A 24,230-nucleotide genomic window follows, 5' to 3' on the forward strand; every position below is an offset into this window, starting at 1 on the left:
TAGCACTATTCTCTGGTTCATACAATTGGTTCCATTAGTAGCAGTAGCGAAAATAATAGTAACAACAAGAAACCCTTATAAAGCAGGAAATGTTCTTCATAGATATTAAAAGGTCCAACTCTCATAATAACCCCAGAAGGTAAGTGCTGTTATTATCCCCATTTTAAAGATGACAGAAACAGAGCACAGAGCAGTCACACAGCTGGTCAGCATGGCCACTGAGACCACATGCTCATTTAAGAAAGGTGCAAGCTGGACATGAACATCCCTCCCCCTGCTTCTTGTGCTTCCCAGGTATAGCTCCTACCTGCCAGAGGGCAGGTCAAGGACTGGCACTGTGTATGGGGTGAGGACACAGGGCTGGTTCTGACCCTGACAAGCCTGACCAACCAGCCAGCAACATGAACTTGGAGCCCCCATGACAGAGACTTGGACTAGGGGCCAGAGAGGCCACATGTGTCTACATGCACATGTACACACTGAGCTATGTGCACTCAGGTGTGCCCATGTTCACCAACGCAGATTCTCATGTACACACGTACACACGTGTTCACCCATCAAACCTGCCCTGCCCACTTTACTAGATGCCACTAAGGAAATGCACAGCATTGCAGAAGGACCACCAGGCTGGGAATCTGGTTCTGCTCCTAACTGGCCGGTGACTTTGGGCAGGTCGTTAACCACCCTTGGCCTCAACGGCCTCGTCTGCAAAAACAGGCAGATGTCGGACCTCACCATCTCCAGCTTTCTGGCTTTCCTTTCTTATGAATTTATGACCAGGAGCCCTGGTACCTGAGCTAAAGCTGCTCACAGACCAGCAGAAGGAAATGAGACCACCTCTAAAACAGATGCGCATTCTATAGGAAAAGAGAATGGGGGCAGGGGAAGGGCCTAACGGAGAGGAGCTGGCTCAGCCATGACCTGGGAGAGTCAGAAAAGCAGGAGAAGGAGGGCGATTGGGGATGAGGGGTCACAGCCGTCGTTCCTCTTTTATAACCTCAGCACCGTCTGACATCAAATAGCTCTGAAACCAGCAAGAGGCGAGGGGCCGGCTGGGCCTGTAAACACCTCGGGGGAGTCTGAGCTGCTCCGGGTGGGCAACGCAGGCCTGTGGGCACCTCAGACACATGGGGACCACGTGGTGGGATTCTCAGGAATGAGCAGCAGGCAGACCCAGGGGCAAAGGCAGGGGCCGCAGGGCTTCCTGCCCACCCTTTGGATGTGTTAGGTGCTGGAGCTGTGAATGGGGCTCAGAAGGGATCATTAAGGACAAGCTGGCAGGCTAGTGCAATTCAAGGAGAAAACTGCTCCTCAGAGTGGACTGCACCCAAACTCCGACCAGCCTGACCATCAGAGGCAGACTGACCCTAACCATGACCTTGACCCTAGCTTCAAAACCACCTTTCACCTTGCCCTCAGATGGACCCCAATCTGGCCTCGGGCTGAGCTCTGACTCTGGCCCCACCCTGACCCCTGACCCTGGCCCCACCTTGACCTCTAATTTTCACAATGGTATCACAGGTAAATACTGGTCCCAAAAGTACCAAGTGCAAGTTTGGTCCATCTCTGCTGCCCTAGAGATCTAAGACCACACCCCGCTGATATGGGTTATGGGCAGTTCGCCCCGTTATGATAGGAGAGGGCAGACGAGAGAGAAGAAGGTGGAGGGAGATCCCACCATGGTTTCAGGATCACATGGCTACTCACCTATTTCTTCAATCGTGTATTCTTTATTCCCAAACACCACACGGTCGGTCTGGTACACGGGGGCCTTGACTCTCTGCTGCTGGCAGAACAGGTGGAGAAGCTGGGAGGGGCGGAGCTGGTCCCTCCACTGGTTCGGTCCAGAGCTGAGGCCCAAACACAAGACAAAGATGAGATGCTCCAGGACACTGATGAGGGCAGAGGGGCAGGCAGTGACCTGTGTACCCACCCCCACAGTATCACCCACCCTTCACTTTTACAGTGAGCGCCCTGGGCGATTGCTCATCATGACTGAGGATCCCCAATTACAGATGGAGAAACTGAGGCCTGGTTTTATTTGAAAGGACTTGTTTAAATACACGTGTAATTGGAACTTAGATGTTTCCAATTTCCAGATTTAGAGAACCAGACCTAAACAGGACCCAAGTTGGCAGGAAGTAGGCGGGGGCCGTCGGCACACGAGTTCACCTGACAGAGCTCCCTTTAAGGCCCAGGTGGAGCCATGAGTCCCGTTGTCTGTCTCCCTTCTCCTTTCCTTCCTTCCTTCTTTTTCCCTCTACAGGCCCTTGGGGGCGCCTTAAGAAGACTGAATTATAGCAACACTAGGAATGGCCAGGTTCTTAGAGTCAGTCAAATAGGTTCAAATCCTAATCCCACCACTTACAAGCCATAGTATCTCTGGGCCTCAGTTTCCTTATCTGTGGGACAAGAGCCCAGTTGACTGAGTGAGAGAACAGTGATGAAGTGCTTAGCCCCGAGCTAGAGCACAGCACTCAGGCGGTGGGGTTGTGATCAGAGAAGCAGCCAGCCCGTGTGCACCTACACACAGTAGGTCTGTGGGAGTCCGCAGCGAGCTCCAAACTTGGACAGCAGCCTATTCTCCAGGTCGATGACCGTCTCCCCGATCATCTCGTCCTTGGAGAGGAGGTCATAGTCATAGAGAGTGATCTTCAGGTCCTTCTCCAGAGGCAGAGTGCAGGTCAGTTCGAACATCCTGCAGGGGTGGGGTGGATGTCATGGCAATGCCAACTCTCAGATGTCCCCAGACACAGCAGGAACTCAGGAGGGCGGCAAGAGCAGAACAGGAGCTCGAAAGCCAGCCTGGCCTCCTCCTCCCCCGCTCCCAGGAGTGGCCCACACTCAGGTCCCCAGTAGCTTGTAAAGCACAGACCCACAGCACTCTGCTGGTACTCAGCTTGTGTGTGTGTGTGTGTGTGTGTGTGTGTGTGTGTGTGTGTGCACGTGCACACGTGTATGCAGTTTTCCAGATGATCTGGGCTGAGCAAAGAGCAGGTACCTGCCTGATGGACCACAGAATAAACGAAAGGATTGGAACAGAAAGTTAAAGCTGAAGTTTCCCCGAGCACGCTACAGAACAAGAGATGTGAAACCTCCAGAGCAAGGAGCAGGGCTCTGGAATTTACCAAGGGGATGGCCTGGGGTCCGCTCTCAGGACTTCCAGAGCAGGATGGAGAGAGGATTTGTGAAGAGGTTCCTTTGGAGAGAGCTCCTGCTATGCTCTGAGACCCCCATACCCCGTGGGGCTCAAATGTGGAAGTGTTGTTCCCTTCTCCCCTGAAATGAGTCCCCTGCAGGTGGGAGACACAAGCCTGGCACCCAGCTCACACTCAAGGAAGTGAAAGCAGCTTCTGGCATAGCGAAGGAGATGGGCTACATTTAGAAGCTGTGCTCCCGTCCTGGCTGGGCAAGGAACACAAGTGCTTCCTGCGGAGGACAGGCAGGCCACCAGGAGGCCAGATTGCAGCCGTTCTGCGTCCCGCCCCATGGGACCTGAGGCTCCAACACCAAGGGACTGTGGTGAGACCCATCTGAGACCCAGGGGGTGGGGGCCACCAGCTAAAGGGACACAGCCTCTGCCACATCCCCAAAGCTGCAGTGGGAGGGCTCAGGGGAGCTCTGTGGAAAGCACTCACTTGAAAATAAATCAGCTTTCAAGATCTGCAACCACAGTGACTAGTCGGGAGGCAGGGGAGACACCAGACAGGGAAAGGAGAGAGGCAAAGCCCCTCCTCCCATCCACACCCACACCCACAGGCTGCACGCTGCTCTCCCCAAAGTGGACCCAGCTGGGAGCAGGGACGGCTACCCCCGAGCTTCAGGGTGTCCATGATTACATGGGAACGAGCATTCCGGTTACCAGCTTGAGACTGTGGGTTTGTGACAAAGTGGACTGTCTGAAAGTGAGCCGCAAAGTACCTGCCTGCCACAGTTTCCACTCCCAGAATGAGGACGGCAGCCCCCACAGGATAAATGCTTACAGGACACGGGTTGACAACTGCAAAGTTGTGTTTTGATTACATCTCGTGAGATGTGCTGTTTGACACAAGGGTTACAGAAAGAGTCTCTGTTGTGAACCGAGGGAGGCGTGAAACCCCAGGCAGACCAGCAAGGCCATGATTTAGGGGAGGCGGTGAAATAGAGAGGGAGGGGCGTTTCTACACCTGCCCCCCCCCCCCCGACCTTGCCCAGGGCCCTGACCCGCCCCTACTGTAGAACAGGCCCCATCTGCTACTCCGTCACCATTAGCAGGTGGCTCCATGCCGGCCACTGGAGCTCACCAAAGAGGGTTCTTCTCTTCCACCCACCATCCTCCCTGCAGCCCTTCCCTCCAATTCCAGCTTGGTGGTGGCTCATCACTGGCCAGGACTGTTTCCCTGTCAAAAATGCCATTTCCCCAGGCCAACTGGGTCCTCGCTGCAGGGCTGAGTGACCACAACTAACTCCACAGACACCGGTTTATGAATTCAGTGGGTTACTTGACAATATTGGCATAGCACACGCCTTCTCCTACAGGTGCCAGAGGAAGAGCAGGGAGCTTGCCTGGAGAGTCTCCTTTCTCTGGCCTAAATAAGCTCACGTCTAAACAACAAGCAAGTCAGGACGCCTGGGAGCTACTTTCATACAAAGGGCCCTGATTCTTCCTTTCCTTCTTCTTAGATTTCAAGAAGCATTTTACTATCTTGAGCCCATGTCTTTCCTCTCTCTATCAGCTACAGATGAACATGCCACAATAAAAGAGAATAATTACTAAATGCAATATGGGATCCTGGATTAGATCCTGGGACAGTAAAAGGACATTCATGGAAAAAAATTCAAAATCCTAATAAAGTCTACAATTCAGTTAATAGTAATACAACAATAACTATTTCTCAGTTTTGACAAAAGTACCACGATTAGGTACGATGTTAATGGTGGGGGAAATTGAGTGAAGGGTATATGGAAGTTGTACCATCTTTGTAACTTTTCTATAAATCTAAAATTATTCCAAAGTAAAAGTTAATTTTTTCAAAAAAAGAATCATTAGCAAATGCATGCTCTGGGTTCCGTTTAGATTTCTGATCATCATGGGAATTGTTTGTGTTTCGCTAGGAGCTTCTGCCGGGACTCAAGCCTTTAGCGCGTGAAGAAGAGCTGGCTGAGGTTATGCCCCCATTAACATGCAAGATTTAGGGAATACAGCTTTGCTTCAGGACATGCGGACTTCTCAGTGGCAGCCACATCTCCCCCACTGGGCTGTGGGTTATCCAGATGGGCACCTCCACCCCAAGACCCTAGCTGCCCCCAACTTACTTTCCAAACACAGGCTCCAGAGTGCAGGGGATGTAGTTATCCTGGTCGCTCACGGATTTCTTCCCTATGGAGATCTTGATGTAAGGGTCACACTGGAGCAGGGGAAAGACACACTCAACTGAAGTCACCTTCCCCACGCGTCTCTGAGGCTTCTTCAGTCCTCTTCCCACCCCCCACCATCTCCCCACAACCCCAGCCTCCTGCCCCCCCTCAACGCCCCCCTCTTTCACTCAGGGCCAGGACTAGAATGAGACGAGGAGGTACGTGCCCCAGGCACAAAATTTAAGGGAGGGCCCCCAAGACTCAACAATCAAGATAAACAATATTTTGATGCAACATTTTAAAAATTAAAATCAATACCAACAGTCAATGATGAACAAAATATTGAAATTTTAAATAAAGACAGGATCAGTGTTACCGATTTTTCCTATTGCCTCAGGCTCCACCGTGGGTAGGCACAGCACAGTTACTTCCACCCCTCCTGCTCTCCTCTGCCCACCACTGAAAGCCCTACGAAGTCCAGTCCCAGCCCACACCTTCAACGTCACCTATCCTTATGCCTTATCCTCGTGCTAAACTTACACCAAGCAGTCTTCTCACAAACCTTTGCCAAGATTTTTGACTCCTCCTATGATACTGTTTTCTTTTCCATCCCAGTCTATCAAAACTCCATCAGTCCTTAAGAATCCTATTCCTTCCAGGAAACCTTCCCCTGTACTGACCAAAGTCAGTACTGACTGTGGCCTTTTCTGAGCTCCTAAAGCACTTGGCCCTTGACAGAACTCCATCCAGTAACCTCTCAGTTTTGTATGTGTTTATCTGGTTTCCCGGCTTACTGTGAACTCCCTGGGGCAGGGACTGTGTCCAGATTCTGCAGCCCATTGGTACCCCAGCCTGCTATTCATTCTAGGGGAGGTGAGGCCCTAGGAATGTTACCTTCCCATTGGGGTCCTTGGGCTGCAGGCCGAATGCCCGGATGATGTAGATGCGGACCAGGCACTCCTGGGGTCCCTGGGCAGCTAGCTGGTGGAACTGTCTTGGGGGCATGGGGATGGCCGGGTCTTCTGGGAGGGGATAAATTTTGAAGAGGCCCTGAAAAGAAAGAGGGGCCAACTTTCATTTTTGTCATCATTGTCACCAACACAATCACCATTATAACCACTACTCTCATCTCTACCAGAGTCACCACCACTGACATCACCAAGCCCAATGCCATCCCATTACTGCCATCAGATTCTGTATCAGCAGCATCACCATCACCACCTCCATCACCCACATGGTCACCAACATCAGCACCATGGTCATTACCGTAATGACTACAGTACCCCTGCTCCAGCCCCCTTTACTTACTGCTGCCATTCCATAGTTTTAGGTCCCTCTAGGTTAGGGATATGTCCTCAAAGACTTACCTTAAATTCCCCAACGACAGATGGGTCTTCCATCTCCTCCTGAGTCTTGCCCCGGTAGAGCTTGAAGGTGTTACAAAAGTCAGACAGGCCCTCAAAGGCCTCCACATTCTCCAGTTGTGTGTCATAGACCTGCCACATGTGGGAATAGAGAAGGGGACAAGGGAAAGAGAGAAAGAAGAGGGACAGCAGAGGAAGAGGAAACAGGACAAGGAGAGGGAAACAAAACCGTGTTGGGGTGAAGGAAGAGAGAGGAACGAGAAGAAAAGGAGGGAAAAGGCCAAAAGTGAATTGGAGGGACAAAGGGGAAGAGGAGGGAGGGTGGGAGAGGTGGAGGTAAGAGAGTTCGAGAAGGAAAGAACAAAGGCAGAGGTGAAAAGGATGCAAATAGTGGGGATTAAAAAGAGAGAGAAAGAAAAAAGAGAGAGAGACAGCAGAAGGGAGCCAGAGGGGAAGACATTTGTTCAGTGCCTTTAGGAAGAGGGTTCTCCAGTTAATCAGATATTCCAGGTACCTGCAAGTCATCGTACAAATGGTGGTGCATTTTTTTAAGACAATAAGATCACAGTCAAATAAAAGAAAAGTTAACTGACTTTTTATTTGAAGATTGAGGCAGAACTCTGGAAAATTCACAGGTCAGCATTTCAAGCAAAAATGTTCACTGTCCAGGATGTCCAAATGGCAGAGTATCAAATACCAGGCGAAATATTTGGAACACTTTAAATTTATGAACTCTATTTATTTATTTCATTACTCTCAAACAGCCAATGACTTTTTTTTGTTAGAGCAATGTTTTCAATTGCTTAGGTTTAAATGAAGCAGGAGTGTTCCTTAATAGATGATAGAATGTACCTAAGAAATAGTGATATTACACAAATTGATATATATGCTAAATTGATTATATCAGAAATGGACTGACAAGATACTTCAGGTAAGTTCCTTTCTCATCTTGCTAAATATTATCTCTCATTTAGGCCTAGCTCAAGTTCTATTTTTTAATTAATTATTCAAGTGATAAAGAGTCATTATTAAAAATTAGAAAATATAAGCAAATATGAAGAAAATATCAATGCTTCAAATTCTGATTACCAAAAATAACTAATTATTTGGTTAACATTTGGTCTGTATCATTTTGAACATTTTCTTGCTGTATTTATACAGCTGATTCATTTGAATCAAACGACCCATTCTTTGATTTGTCAATTCTACCATTTTCTCTTTTTTAGTTTCTTATTTCTGATTTTATTTTTATTTTCTTCTTCCTACTCTAAGTTTTTGTCTTATTCTTTCTAACCTTTTCAGTTGAAGCATTATTTACTTTGCTCCCTCTTTTCTGATAAAGAAAATACTTATTTATATGAAATTGTCTCTTTTTACTACTGCCTTGGCATTGCCCCATCTTGTTGATGTATAATGTTTCCATTTTCATTTTCTTGGCATTCCACAATCATAGTTTCATTTTTGTTCACTCATCCAAGAGCTAGATGCTTAGTTTTCATTCTTTTGTATTGAGTAACAAGTTTTTAAGGCTATCAACTTCCTCTGAATGCTGCTTTAACTATAATCAGTTAAGTTCTAATACGTAGTATTTTACCATTGTTTCCCAGATGTCCTGCAATTTCAATTAGTATTTTCTCTTTTATCAAGAATTGTTAAAAGAGAGGTTGGGTTGTTTTTTTAATTTTCCAGATAGAAGAGGCTTTTGATCTTATCATTAATTTCTAATTTTATGGCATTACAATCAGAAACCATTGTCAGCAGTATTGACCCTTTTTGAAACTTATTAAGGTTTTCTTCACGGCATGTGACATGGTCAACTGTTGTAAATGTGCCATAGGTGTGGTCTCTGTTTTCAGGCTACAGGGTTCCATCAGGTTAATAACTATGCCCATCTTCTACATCCTCTCACATTTTTGTTCCCTTGATCTGACTTGAACCGAGAGAAGTGAATTAAAATCTCCCCTACCTACCAGTGTATTTCTGTTTCTTCTCTCTCCTGCAATTTCTGTTTTGCAAATACTGATGTTTTATTTAGCACATAGATATTCTCACAACTGTCATATCTCGGAATGGCACCACTTTGCATTCTCAAGTACATTCCTTGTCTCATTTGGGTTTGGGGACCTGAATACCCTCTCATCTAATATTAAGATTGTCACTTCTGCTTTCTTTTCATTTGCATTTGCCTGGCACACATTTTCCCAATCTTTTATTTTCAACCTTTATGAATCTCTTTACTTTAGAGTTAGATTTTGCTTTGAGATCTGATTCAAATTTTGTAATTAATAAGTGATTAATATGCCATGTATTGATATGACAGATATGTTTGGTTTTATATTATATTTTTATAGTCATAATATATTTATTTTACATTTTCTAGTTTCCTAGATTTTTTTTTAATCTTTGGCTGCTTGTTCCCTGCGTGTGTGTATGTGTGTGTGTGTGTAGTTCTTTGAATATCTAGGATGACCTGAGTTTATGTTCTAATATCATTATAAATTTATATATACTGATAACAGTCTTAGTCTCCTATGTCTTTAGGGATAGCATGTATGAGTTCCCTACTCTAGCCACGATGAAATAATCTCATCTTACCTCCCCACCTCTCCTTCTGCATCACCTAGTTTTAGACAATATTATCTACCTTAATATCTACCTTTGTACTGTTGGCTTATAAGTTTCTTCTCCTCCTATTATTTGATTTGCCAGTTTTCAATAATATCTGTCAATTCCAGTTATTCTGTAATATGGCAACGTGCCCTTACTCTGTATCCCACCCTCCGTCCTCCTTCTCCACCTAATTGTTGTCAGTTTCCTCACGTCCACATTTCAGCATATTTGATATTTACATTCTGTGCCGCTACTCTAACCCTTCCACTTGTTTACATTTTAGGTCTAAGGTAAAATATGGTCACAAGCAGTCCTCTTGTTATGGTTCTCCCAGGTATGTCCTAGCTGAGAGAGCTCCCAGGTGAGCTCCAGTTCATCTGCTAGGAGCCCCTCACAACAGGCCCATGGGAACCACATCACCTAGTTTTTGAATATGCCACCTGGGTGCCTGGACCCTTTATGCTTGAAGGGCAGCTCGGCTGAATGCAAAATCCTCAGGTCGCCCTTTCTTTCCTTGATGAACTTAACATGTGATACTTTACTGTCTTTGGGTATTAAATGTTGTTGTAGAGAAAGTGAGGCACTTTGATTTGTTTCCTATTTTAAATCATTTAATTGGGGGAGGTGGGGGCGCAGTATGACTGCCCAAAGAATTTCTTCTTTATCTCTAAAGTCTAATAATCATACTGAGATATGTCTCAGGGTTGACCAATCTGGGTCAATTTTTCCTGATACACAGCAGACCTTGTAATCAGTATATTCAAGTATTCTTTCATTTCACTGAAGTTTTGTTAAACGCTTAAATGTTTATTTGTTTTATTTCATTGTTTTGGTTGTCTTCCTCAGAGACTCCAATTATGCAAATATTGGTTCTCCTTTCCCTGACTTCTCTGTCATTTTGTCTTTATTCTCCTGTAACTCTTTCTTTATTTCCACTTCATTTCACTTACTTTTATCATTTCTGTCCTCCACGCCCCCTGCTGTGTTTTCAATGTGGCCATGCTGCCCCTGTGCTCTTTCCAATTTGACGCTTTCTTCTCCTTCTTTCCTGAATCCTACTAGCTCATATTTCACCTCCTCTCTTCTCATCATCCTTGAGTTCTTTCATTTCTCTTGCATTCTGACTGCCCTATTTCTAAAAAGTTCACAGCAAAATATTTCATCTCATCTGCTCCTTGGCAAAATTCTCCTAGTGAGTACATATCCACTTCTTTTGGTTAAGTTTTGATTTATACTTGCTTTTCTTTTTTCCACAGCATTTTTGAATTAATGCTGCGCTATTTCTTTTATTATTACTTGTCGCTAAATGCGTTGGATTTTCCTAGACCAGTTATTTCCTTTGTTCCCACAGCAAATACACCTCATCTGTGTGATCCTTGTGTAGCTCCACCTTCTCTGCTTCTCTGACCCAAACAAGGTCCAAGAGGCTTCTGACTTCAGCGTGATCCTGTCTCCAAAGTTCCCATGTCCATTGTTATGAGCAAGCAATATAACTTTTATATTTTATAGAGAAACCTCAATTTCAGGAATTATATTTTTTAACTATTTAGTATGAAAATTTTGAAGAACGCACAAAAGTAAAGAGCCCCCATGTACCTATGACCTGTCTTAAATAATTATCAACATTCTTTTATTAGAAAGTATGGGGTTTTCTGGGACCTGCTACCACCTCAACTTTCATCATTTTCAAGCATCTTCTCTTCATTTACTGTTGAGTGGCTTCTACCCAATCTCGGCTGGCTTTGGATAGCCCTTCCATGTATTTTGGAGTCTGCGGGTTTTATTTGTTTCCAACTTTTACTGAAAATGGAGTTTGTGGGTTTGAATGATTTCCAGGAGAAAAGGGGAAAAATGCTGACTTACGCAGCCATGTTCATACTGGAAGTCCCAATAAAATACTTTTTAAATTTCCAAGTGGTTGGTCTTCTTGTTTAAACTTTTGTTATTAATTTCTCATTTTATTGCATTTTAATCTGTCTTGTATGATTTCTGCTTTTGTTAACTTATTACTAAACTAATATGTGATCAAATTTTGTAAGTGTTCTCTGTGCATCAGGAAAAAATGCACTCTATTTTTTTATTATTTTTATTCTCTATTTTAAAGCCACTTTTGAGGTAGCTTAAAAAAATTTACCTGTTATTCAGATCTTTTATTTCCTTATTTATTTATTGCCTGTTTCCTCTGTCTAGGAGAGAAATGCATTAAAATCCCCACTGTAAATTTAATTTCTGTCATTTCATGCCTTTATCTGTGTGAGGCATTAGTTTACATATTCCTATCCCATTTTTGCTTTAAGTATTTCTAAGCTTTATTATTCTCTACATAAATGTTTGGGAGGTTTTTCATTGATATGTATATTTTTTATTTATATAAAACATTCCATTTTGTCTCCTTTGCATTTTACTCTAAATTCTGTTTCTCTTTTGTTTGCACTTACTTTGTTTCGTTTGTCAAAATATTTATTTTTTAGCCATTTTAAGTGGTACTGTTTGAGATGCACCTTTTAAAGACAGTACAATGAATTTTGGCTTTTGATATAGTCCAAGAGTCCTCATCACTTAATAGGGGAGTGTAATCCATTTTTATTTGTTAGGAAAACTAACATTTTTAAACTTTTTCTATTGTGTTTTCCTATGATTTCTGGTTTTCAATGCTTTCTTGCTGTATCTTGTTTTCTATCTTTTGCTATTGAGACTACGAGTTGTTTTTTCCCCCTACGCTAGTGATTTCCAAAATATGTTTTTTTCTCTACCCATTTTCTCCATAATGCTACAGGCTATTTTTCAAAGACTCGTGGCAGTGGTGGTGGTGGTTTTCTTCTATTTATTTATCCGTAAAGGACCAGCGTTCCTTCCAGGTCTGGCTTTCCCCCCGGAAACAGGTTTAATGCATTTTATTTTGGAACAGCCCATTTTCACTTAGAAACCCTCAGAGATCTCCTCAGAGAGGTCAAGCTGGAGGGCTGGGTGCCAATTCAGTGTCCGGCATCTGAGGGAGTGGCAAAGGGGCCAGAGCCATGGGCCACCCTGGCAGGAGCCCTCATTCTTACTTGGTTTTCTCATTTTTGGCAAGGTCACAGGACCACATGCCAGACCGACTGTGTCGGACCTTGTCCCTGGTACACAAATAGTTCTGTCTCTTCGCCCAAACTCACACACCCAACTCCCAAGTCAGCGAAGAACACGCTGCCTCCTCAGGAGGCCTGTGCCTCTGGAGCCGCTGCTGCTGCCTGAGGCCTCGTCTCTGTGCATCCAGGTCTCCAGGCACAGTTCACCTGGAGCCTCCACTGTATCAGAGGCCACTCTTGCCACCTGTAAAATCCCCCTCCTGAGTGTCACCAAAGGCCTTCAGCCAGCAGGATCACCCGAAGGTCCAGGCCACCCGCTCCTCCAACAAGCCTCAAACCTCACTCATCCAGTCCCCTTAGGGAGTTCCTGGGTCTTTCCCACGCATCTGACAGCCTTTGCCCACCTCTTGCCCTCTAAGTAGGGCTGCCAAATTCCACAAGTGAAAATAAAGGACACCCAGTTAAATTTGAATTTTAGATAAACAACAAATAACGGTTAGATAAGTATGTCCCATGCAATATTTGAAGCATACTTATACTAAAACATTATCCAGTGTCCATCTGAAATTCAAGTGTACTGAGCATCCTGAATTGTATCTGGCAACCCTCTCCAGGACACTACGCAATTCCTTTGGGAAATAATTTTGAGTCACCTCTGGTTATCTTTTTCAAAAGTAGTCTACTTTTAAAAAGTGTAATTGTATTTGTGGAATTTCCTTAAAATACCAAAATTTGGCTGACTCACCCCTGGTTTTGCGTTGTTTTTCTGTTTTTTGTTTTTATTTCCATGGAAACAGAGTTTACCATATTTTTATATTTGCTAGGTAATTTCTATCTCAATTATAGGGAAGAAGGAATTAGAGGTACATTCTCATACTGACTTGCCTTTTTGTTTTAGTACAAATTTTTTATTATAGAAAGTTCAAATAACCTTAAAAGAGACAGAATAGTACAACAAATCCCTAGTACCCATCTCCAAGCTTTAGCAATTTTTCAATATTGTGCCATTTCAAAAATTTTTAATATTTTGAAAATCTATCAGAGAGCCAGGCACACCATCTATCTTCACCCTTAGTTTTTCTTTTTCTTTTGAGCATTTTAAAACAAATCCCAGGCATCACTTCACCCATAAAGACTTCAGTGTTTTTCACTATTCTTCCAAAAATACTTTCTTGGTTACCCCAGCCCACACTGACTTCTTCCTCTAAATCACTGGGTGACATGTCTGACTTCAATTAGTTCATCAGGATACATCAGTTCTCAGGCACCAAACGAGGAGACAATTTATATATATATATATATAGGAGGAGACAAATATATGTATTTTCTTTCTGTTGCATCTCCCACAACCTGTCGCATGCACCCAGGGACTGCTGGACCGAAGAGAACGTTCGCGAGAGGCCTCACCTTTAGAGTGTCAAAGTCCTTCTCCAAGTAGGACCCGCACTTTTCCCTCTCCCCTATCGAGGCAAAGAATTTGCTCCACCAATCGATGAACTCCTCCTCCTGAGTGGGTAGAAAGAAAGAGATCACTTCAGAAACAGAACTCGCCAAGCATGGTCCTTGTGATCCAGAAACCGAGCAAGGCTGACGGGCCGGCCTGGACTTCCAAGCCCTCCTGTTGGGTGAGTTCAGGGGAGCAGAGAGCTGGAACTCTCCGCCTCTCCAGGGTCAGACGGCACAGATGGGAGGAAAGGTTCTAACACCTGCTTGTATGGAGAAGCTCTGCCCACCACTCACTGTGTGATTCTGTTAAGCTCTCAGGGCCTCCCTTTTCCTTTCTGTGAAATGGGCATAATCATCACGCTACCCCCTGCCTTCCAGGGACACACTGAGGCTAAAATCAGAGGGTACATAGGATAATTGTTTGGGAGAAAATGTCAATAATGTGTTATTTACGAATAAAATGCAGCAGACCTAGGACACTCAGACCTCAAAGAGCAATCCTGCCCCAACCTTAACCCTAGCAAAAAAAAAAAGAAAGCATCAGAAATCAGAACTTAGCCTCTTCCAACGTCAAATCAAGGTAGAGTTCCTGAAATCCAACAAATACCACATGCCCATTACTCAAAAGACACTATACTAAATGGGGGAAATTCAGTGAGAAGAAAGGAAGTTTGTAACAATACACTCTCTTCCCTTTCCTTCCTCCAGTTATGTCTGTAGGATACGGTGGACAGACCTGCTGTGGTACCACTGGTCTCCCCACCTTTCAACTCCTCCTGCACATGGTGCGTCTATAGGCCCACTTCACTCTTGTGTCTAGAATGCTCCTCCAGGTGTGTCCTGTCTAGGTGTGTGTATCCTGTCGCCCAGGGAGTCAGCAAGCTCCCTGAAGGTGGCATGGTCACTCTCCTCCAGCCCTCCCCCCAAAACCCACCTGGGCCTGGGCACTCTGCCTATCAGTGCCAGTAAAGCTCACCAAGTTCAATGGGAAGGACCAAGGACAAGGTGTCCGAAGAGCCTCTTCTAGGACTGGCTTTCCTCCTCTGTACGAGCTTGCTCTGAATCTATAAAACGAACTGAATGCCTATCATGAGTTTCTAGAAATGCTGGTGGGTTCCTTTAAACCAATGTCCAGTCCTTTGAGCTCTGGCTTATTAAGTGTGAGCACAAGCAGGAGGAAGGCCAAGGGACCTGAAGGGCACAATGGAGAGAGGGTGGAAGAAGGTTCTCAGGCTCTCCACCCATCCTGGAAGTGTGGCCTAAACATCCTCTAGGTGACCAGTATTTTGTCCCCAGACAGTGGGCGCAGAGTGAGGCTGAGTCTGCAAAGAGTCAGCATCTGACCAACTTACCAGGAGGGTCTTCTGCAGCCAGGAGAGAGGAAAAGAGGTCCAGGTGGGTTAAGATACAGGGTGGCAGAGCTTTCTGACTCATAACCACTCTAGAAAATGCCAGCACAGAGCAAGGTAGACCCTAACCTTTATGTTTTAAGTTCAATTTAAGGGAAAAGATGCCAAGGATGAATAAACATACATAGACATACGTGTTGAACTCACACAGTCAACAACACATGGAAGAATATATTTACACAGACATGCCCAAGAGAGATGTTTATGTTGAAATGCACAAATACCCCCCAAAAAGACACACATTAACACACAGGCAAATACAGACACGTGGGTAGAAGTGGTTAAAATGGAATTCAATTTAGCTGTTTGATTCCTCCTCAGTATTTTCTTCTCCAGCCCAGACATTTAAAGACTTGAGTTTATGACTCAGACTCAGAGTCAAGCATAAAGAGGCAACAACCTGTGTATTTTGTACAAAGAAAAGACAAGAACACAACAGTTGTGGGAAAGTTATTACACTTTCCTTAGTTTGGAAAAACCAAGTAAATGAAAAAAAAAAAAAGAATATGGAGACAGAGAATCTGAAGAATACTATTAACAATGTCAATCAAATAGACAAACATTATGTAATCTAAAAACAGAAAATATACCTTCTTTTCCAGCACCATTGGAGCACTTAGAAAAAATTAAAAGCCACAAAGCAAATCTCAATAAATCCCAAGTAATAAATCCATTATCAGTCACATTCTCTGACCTTAACGCAACAAAACTAGAAACTATTGAGAAGTTTGAAAATTAAAAATCCCAAACTTTTAGAAATTTAAAGTCATGCTCTTAAAACTCTCCTGGATCAAAGAAAAAAACCACCTAAAATCACAGATACTTAAAAAATACCAACAGGGAGAGGGTTATGCCCCCAAATTTGTGGATGGTAGCTAAGTCTGTCCTCAAAGGAAAATTCCGTCTTTTGCTTTTATGCAAAAAGAATGAAAATAAATAATCTGATAACTCAAGAAATTAGAAAGAGAAAAGCAGGAAGACCAAAATTTGACAATGACAAGTAAAAGTTAATACGTTAGAAAGGAGAAGAATATCACAATTGATAACTAAACCCCAAAGCAAACTTTCAAAAGACCAAAAAAATAAACACTTATCAAACAATGTCTAAAAAGTAGGTACACCAATAGGAATGAGAAGGATCAAATAAAGAGATATTATGGGGAGAATAAAAATATTAAGAGATTTACCTACACCCAAATCAATGACAAAACCTTCGAAAATCAAGATGAAGTGGATAATTTTATAGAAAAATGTAAATTGCCAAAATGGACTCAAAAGTAATAGAAAAAACTGAAGACATCAGTAACCCTGAAAGTGGAAGAGATCTAAAGAACTATCTCCAAATAGGACATCAGGCCAAGATGGTTTCTTTGGGGGGAAGTTCTATCAGTCTTTCAAAGAACAAGTCATTCTTTGTTCCATAGCATAGAAAAAAGATGAGGTTTCCTCGTGAAGCCTGACCACGACACACACACACACGCACACACATGGGTTAATCTCATTCCTAAACAGAGATGTAAAGATCCTCAATAGAGTACTAATAATAGATTGCAGCACTAGGTCTGGCACGGTCAAGCCAGATTATTCCAAAATGCAGGAGTGGCCCGATATCAGTGAGTAGAAGAGAAAACCCACATGAATGTCTATAACAAAAATTTGCAAACTATGGCCCACTGGCCAGCCACCTGGTTTTGTAATTTAAATATTGTCTGTGGCTGCTTTTCAGCTACAGCAGCGAGTTGAGGAGCTGCGACAGAGAGCTTATGTGCCCCAAACCTAAAATATTTACTATCTGCCCATTTAAGAAAAAGTTGGCCATCCCTTGATCTATAACATGCAAAAAAGAAGAGGAGGCTGAAAGGGGTGATAAAGTTTTTCAGTTATTCCTAAGTGAAACTCTCAGTGAATTCAGAATAAAAGGATGCTTTCTTAGCATTATAGAAAATATCTTACAGCAACAGCCAGCACTGTGCTTAATCGTACCAGGCTTTCATCCACATTCCCGCCTCCACCAGTAATTTCCACGTGCCATGCATATAAAGAAGCAGTAAATCAGGGTAGTTGGGAGCCAGAACTCGGGAGCCAGACTTGTAGGGTTCAAATCCTGCCCTTCCTAGCTGTGTGATCTTGAGCAACTACTTCTCTGTGCCTCAATCATCTTATCTGTACAATGGAAAAATAATAGTATCAATTATTTTGAGGAATAAAGGAGTCAGTACGTACATGGTGCTTAGAAGAAAGCCTGGTACACAAGTGCAAGGCAAGTGTTTACTGCTGTTACTGACAACAGTATTGCTTCTCTTGTGCGGACCAGGTTAGCTTCTTGGCCCAGGGCTGCCTCTCTCACAAACTGGCAGCAGGAACAGAGCTGGCCACAATCTTTCCAGAAGGCAATTTGGCTGCATGTTTCCACAGCCTGAAAAATGTGCATACACTTTCACCCATCACTCCTGTTCTAGAAATCTATCCAAAGAAAGTAATCATAGATATGCATAAGAATTTAACTTCATTTATAAAAGTGTAAAAAATTGGAAACAACTTAAGTGTTCAACAATAAGGAATTGTTTGGGTACATTTTACATCCACGTGATTAAATGTTATGCAAGATAAAAAATGATGCTGTAGAAATACATTTATTGATATGGAAAGTTATCCACAACTGATGAGATTTACAAAAGGTTAAAAAATGAATAATGTGATTTCATTTTTTTTTTAAAGATTTTATTTTTTCCTTTTTCTCCTCAAAGCGCCCCCCGGTACATAGTTGTGTATTTTTAGTTGTGGGTCCTTCTAGTTGCGGCATGTGGGATGCCACCTCAGCATGACCTGATGAGCGGTGCCATGTCTGCACCCAGGATCCTAATTGGCAAAACCCTGGGACGCTGAAGCAGAGCGCTCGAACTTAACCACTGGGTCACGGGGCCGGCCCCATGCGATTTCATTTTAATAAAAGGATCAAGCCCCAAATGTTCACAGCAATTACCTCTGAATGATGAGATTATAATGTTTTGTTTATTCCTTTTATTTTTATGTATTGCTCAAAATTTTCTATTTTTTCTTTATGTCTATGTATTTCTTACATAAATTTAAAAATTAAAGTTTTTAAAATAAAGAACAATAGCAGGATGCTTCAAAAGAAACCGCCAAGAAAATGAAAATACTGGGGCTGGCCCCGTGGCTGAGTGGTTAAGTTCGCGCGCTCCGCTGCAGGCGGCCCAGTGTTTCGTTGGTTCGAATCCTGGGCGCGGACATGGCACTGCTCATCAGACCACGCTGAGGCAGCGTCCCACATGCCACAACTAGAAGAACCCACAACGAAGAATACACAACTATATACCAGGGGGCTTTGGGGAGAAAAAGGAAAAAATAAAATCTTTAAAAAAAAAGAAAATGAAAATACAGTTCACAGGATGGGAGAAAATATTTGCAAATTACATATCTCATAAGGGATCCGTAGCCAGGATATATAGAGAATTCATACAATTCAATAATATAAAGACAATCCAAAAAAATGAGCAATGGATTTAAATATACAGTCCTCTTAAGAAGATACACAAATGGCTAATAAAAGCACGTGAAAAGATGTTCGGCATCATTAGTGATCAAGGAGATGCAAATCAAAACCACAATGAGATATCACTTCACACCCGCTAGGACGGCTATAATCAAAAAGTCAGATAGTGACAAGCGTTGGCGAAGATGTGGAGAAGCTGGACTGCTTATACACTGCTGCTGGGGATGTAACATGCCACAGTCACTTTGGAAAACAGTCAGGCAGTCCCCCAAAAGGTTAAACAGAGTGTTATCGTATGACCCAGCAATTCCACTCCTAGTTTTATATCCAAGAGAAATGAAAACTTATGTCCACACAAAAACTGCTACATGAAAGTTCACAGCAGCATTATTCCTAATAGCCAAAAAGTAGAAAGAATCCAAATGTCCATCAACTGATGAGTGGATAAAGAAAATGCAGTCTCTGCATACAACGGCACGTTATTTGATAATAAAAAGCAAAGAACGGATGCATGCTACAACATGGATGACCCTTGAAAACATTATGCTAAGTGAAAGAAGTTCATCACAAAAGACCACATGTTATAGGACTCCATTTATATGAAATGTCCAGAATAGGCAAAGCTATGGAGACAAAAAGCAGACTCGTGGTTGCCTCGGGCTGGGAGTGGTTGGGAGGAAGTGGGAGATGACTGCTCTTGGGTACCGGATTTCTTCTTGGAGTGACGAAAATATTCTAAAATTGATTATGGGTGATGGTGGCACAAGTGTTAATATACTAAAAAAACATTGAATTATACACTTTAAATAGGGACTTGTATTTATGTGAATTATCTCAACAAAACTGTTAAAATTAAAAAGAACAAATGATCAAATTCAAGCATATAACTGCTAACAAAAGAAGAAAAGCAGGAATCTCAAGTTTTTATTCCAAGGAAATATGAGTTACATTTTTTTTTTAAAAAACAAGCAGTTGACTACCAAACAGGACCTAAATCTGAGCACACCCAGTTTTCCCAAAAAACATCTCTTGGCTACAATTTCTTCTGCCCTCAGAGTCCCAGGTGATGTCTAGTGGCTGGTGCTCCCGGAGCAGACACATGGCTGGTGAGGAGCACAGCCCGGGGACCTTCCTAACTCCTGGCAACACCAGCCGGCCTGCTGCTCGGTAGGCCAGCTCCCCCTTTTCTTTCTGCATCCCACAGGTACACCCTTTTCTAACTGACCTCATCCGTGGCAGAAATTACACATGCCACAGCATCCTAACTGACATATTCACTAGTTTATTTTTTGCCTCTAGAATCCTTTGTTTACCCCTTTGTCCTTCTTCACTTCAAAACTCCCTTGCCCCTCTCTTACTCCATTGTACTCTGGCCAACCCATCCTGGGTTTAAATCCACCCCTTCCCCTACTGCCCGCCAGCCCCATACAACCAATTGTGGCTGGAGGAAAAGAGCAAACCAGTTGCTGGTCTCACTCTAAGCTCATGTCGCAGCCTCAAGTGGGCTGCAGTGCTGTCATCCACCCCCTCTCAACTTCCTAGTCCTTTACTCTCTCCTGTCCCAACACCACCATTCCATGCCTTCTCCTTTCTCCTCAGACCTCTAACTCCTCTTCCTTCTCGTCACTCTTGGCCAGTGACCCTCCTTACTCTTTCTCTTAGAAAACGAAAGCGATCAGAAGAGACCTCCCTCAGGCCCCCTAGCATTCGCACCACGTGCTGCCTTACCTCCTGTTACAGAGAGGGAGCTCTGCTGGCACCTCGACCCAAGGACAGCCCCGGCTCTCGTGCCCGGGATCCCATGCCCTCTGGCCTCCTCAAGGACATCATAGTCTCCGTACCCTCTCCTGCATCATCAGACTTCCATCTCTACTGGAGCATTCCCATCAGCATTCAAACATGTGACACTAGTTCCCCAGCATTTACCAAAAAACTCTCTAACCCCTCTCCTTTGGCCCCTGCCTCATTTCTTTCTCCCTTTTACAGAAAAACTCCTAGAGAGAATTATCTGCACTCATCTCTAATTCTTGCCTTTCTGTTCTCTTGGCTCTGCCCAAACATGCTTGCCAAGGTCAGCAATGACTCAGGCCTCAGTAATCAATCTAGCAGCAGTTTTTGATACAGGCAGTCACTCCTCTGTCCTTGAAACAGCACAGGTGATGGTCCTCCCACCTCACTGGCCACGCCCTCTCAGTCTATGCTGATTCCTCCTTGTCTCCCACCCTTTGATCCTCTGAGTGCCCCAGGGCTCTTCTCTCCATTCACTCTCAGTGCCTTGGGGTTCTCCTCGAGTCTCATGACTTTAGATTTTTTTGTTTTCCTTTTTCTCCCCAACGCCCCCCCCCCCCCGCCCCCAGGACATAGTTGTATATTCTTCGTTGTGGTTCATTCTAGCTGTGGCATGTGGGATGCCGCCCCAGCATGACCCGATGAGCAGTGCCATGTCTGCACCCAGGATTCAAACCAACAAAACACTGGGCTGCCTGCAGCAGAGCGCACGAACTTAACCACTAGGCCACGGGGCTAGCCCCTGAGTCTTATGACTTTAAATAACACATACATTGATGAATCCCACATTGAGCTTCTCTCCAGCCTGCATGACTCCTCTGAACTCCAGCTGCCTATTTAACATCTCCCACTGGACATCTTCTCAAACGTACCATGTCCAGAATCCAACTCCTGATCATTGCCCATCCACCTGCTCCTTCCACAGTCTTCCTCATGCCCCACATTCAGTCCATCAGCAAATCCTGTTGGGGCCACCTTCAGTACATATCGAATCAAACCACTTCTCCCCTCTCACTACCACCTGGTCCCACATCATCTAGATTATTGCACCAGTCTTCTAACCGGCCTCCATGCTTTCATCCTTGCCCCCAAATCTATTCTCAACACAACAGCCACACACATCAGAACATGTCACCTCTCTGTGCAAATCCTTCCAACAATTTGCAACTCATCCAGAATAAAGCTAAAGCCCTTACAACAATGACAACAAGCTAAAGTCTCTCACGATCAGGCCCTCATACCTCCCTGATCTCACGTCCTTCCACTTTCTTCCTCGTTGACACTGCTCCAGCCACAGCGGCCTTCCCGGTCCTTGAACATTTCCAGCACCCTCATGCTCTTCTCACGGCAAGAACTCAGCTCCTCCGATAGATCCATGGGTCACTTCTTGGCCTCCTTCAACTCTGAACTCAAATATAATCTGTTTTACGCTCCTTATTCACCATATTTTAAATCACAACACTCCTTCCCAGCAATTCTCATTCCCCCTTCCTTGTTTTTTCTCCCTAGCAATAATCACCATCTGACATTCCACATATTTTATTTAGGCATTTGTTTATTGCGTCTCTACCTTATGAGGGCAAAGATCTTTATCTTTTTTTTGACACTATATCCCCAGGACCTAGAACACTGCCTGGCACATATTTGAGTTCAGTAAACAAGTGATGGATATATGAATGCCTAAACAGCAGGGAGGGGATGATCCTTGGCTTTTAAATTTCTAAAGGTAGATAACGTGCCATTAAAAAAACAGGTCTAAGAGGAAGTTTTTTCCAGCCAGTTTTCCCACCACCTACAGAGGAGATGAAAGTGTAAAGGGGAGAGGAAGCAAGAACTAGAGACCTGTGATGGTTTCTGACAAGGCACGCCTAAATCCTGCCCCCCGGGTTAGCCCCAAAGTATAAATGGAAGAGATCACTCCATAATTTGGGGGATCTGGTAAGTGGCAGCCACCCAGAAGTTTCCAGAGGAATTAGGGCTTGGGGCACTTGGCAGAAGATGTCTGCAGAGGTGTCATGGGAGAGGGAGCCCTCGGCACTTCCTGTTGACCCCAGAGTGTCACGCAAGAGCTACCAAATTGTACTATGCTCTCCAGACGGGCTTGAAAGTTAGTCAAAAGGGAGAGAGCCAGCGTACCTGAAAGGGTCTTGTAGCCGAGATAACAAGATGTCTGTGTGGTCTGTGTGCCCAGAAATCAGTGGGCCTATAGATCCAGGGTGGACACGTACTGGCCACCTGGAGTCCCTCCCTATCGAGGTCATGACTTTAGGGAAGCCCAACCCAGAATTTAGCTGCCTCCCAGGGGTGAAGCCAAGGAGGAAAAGCTCAAAACTGACTAAGCTTCAACCTAAACTGTTGAAGAATACCAGAACTTTTCTGCCATCAGGAAAAATGTGAGCTTGAAAAAGAGATAAAGTTGAATTACAGAAAAATAAAGTTATATTTTTAATGCACTCATGGATCTGACTTGAAAATATCATTCCTGCTATTTCACTAATCTAAGTTCTGATGGAGTTATTTCAACCCACTCCTTTATTCTCTTCCTCAGGAAGTCCGAGAATAAGTTAACACACCCCTAAGAACAAGCCCCACAGAACCAGAATGGCCCTTCCATGTCTTAACCCAGATGTGCCAAAGCCAACCAGCCCTCTGATGTTAGTAGAATCCCATAATCCAAAGCTCCAAAAGGGAAATGGTTGTCTGTTCTCTAATTCTGAGTGTGCTCCTGACCTCATTTTGCAATAGCTAAGCATCCAGTCTTGGAACATAGCAAAGACGAGAAACAAATGCAAAAGACTTGATTGTTAAAGTGTCATCTCAGGCTTTAGCAGGAAGTCTGGCCATTAAAACTTTATTTCCCCATGCCCAGGGTTCAAGGCCCCTCATCATTCAGCCAGCAAAGCAAGTAAGTCTGATCAAGGAACCCACTGGTGGCCTCTCGAATTTCAGCTAAAATCCAACATTTGATTTCTGAGCAAGCAGAGCCATGTAACAAAGACATGATTCTCCAGGCCTGATCTAGCCTAACGGGCACCCTACGCCCGCTGGAGACCCAAATCAGCATGGTACACTTCGAACATTTAATCTCCCACTTTCATTCAGTGGGCCTAACACATGGCAGGAATATGGAGAGCAACAGTGACAACAGTAATTCTAAGCCTATTCTCCGTGAAGCAAGGAAAGTTAGGGGGTGGGGCATTGTGATCTTTCCCCAGGATGACCACTTGAATCAAAGAGTAAAGTTCCTGGTCAAGTTCGTTTATCACCAAGGTTATAATGTTAAACCTTGGGTCACTATATGGAACTCTACACTCACTTCTAAAAAGGAAGCCTATTATTTTTTTTTTTTTTTTATCATTTTAAGCAGGCCTTCATCACCTATGCCAACCCAGAGGTAGATATCCTAGACTGTGTTGAAAGCAATTTGTCTCTTAGCACAAATCATTATCATCAAGATAGTAACAATATTATTAACCCAACACTGCAGATATTGCTCTAAGTCTGCAAAGAGACTTTATGACCAGTAAAGTTTATCATGATAAATGCTCTTGTTGATATTGCCAACATCATCAGTTTGATCCCCAATTCTGCTGCCCCAAAGCTCGACATCTACATAATTGGAATAATGATCTGATGATTCCTCTAATTCTTTAATTGATGTCCTGAGGTTTAAGAAACTGAAACTATTTGCTCA

General features: G+C 43.9%; 1 protein-coding gene across 28 annotated transcripts in view; it reads right to left on the reverse strand.

Annotated features, from left to right (window-relative positions):
* The window catches only part of DYSF (dysferlin), a 210,010-nt gene that overhangs the window by 19,180 nt on the left and 166,600 nt on the right, over nucleotides 1-24,230 (reverse strand). For all 28 annotated transcript variants that reach the window (XM_023618926.2, XM_023618923.2, XM_070236251.1 and 25 more), the window contains 6 exons: nucleotides 13,787-13,885; nucleotides 6,705-6,833; nucleotides 6,232-6,387; nucleotides 5,296-5,387; nucleotides 2,528-2,698; nucleotides 1,708-1,850 (listed from right to left, as the gene is read on the reverse strand). In XM_023618926.2, coding sequence (XP_023474694.1) covers nucleotides 1,708-1,850; nucleotides 2,528-2,698; nucleotides 5,296-5,387; nucleotides 6,232-6,387; nucleotides 6,705-6,833; nucleotides 13,787-13,885 — 790 coding nt within the window. The remainder of the gene's footprint in view (nucleotides 1-1,707; nucleotides 1,851-2,527; nucleotides 2,699-5,295; nucleotides 5,388-6,231; nucleotides 6,388-6,704; nucleotides 6,834-13,786; nucleotides 13,886-24,230) is intronic.

The sequence above is a fragment of the Equus caballus genome, chromosome 15, assembly GCF_041296265.1.
Source record: "Equus caballus isolate H_3958 breed thoroughbred chromosome 15, TB-T2T, whole genome shotgun sequence".
Taxonomy (NCBI): Eukaryota; Metazoa; Chordata; class Mammalia; order Perissodactyla; family Equidae; genus Equus; species Equus caballus.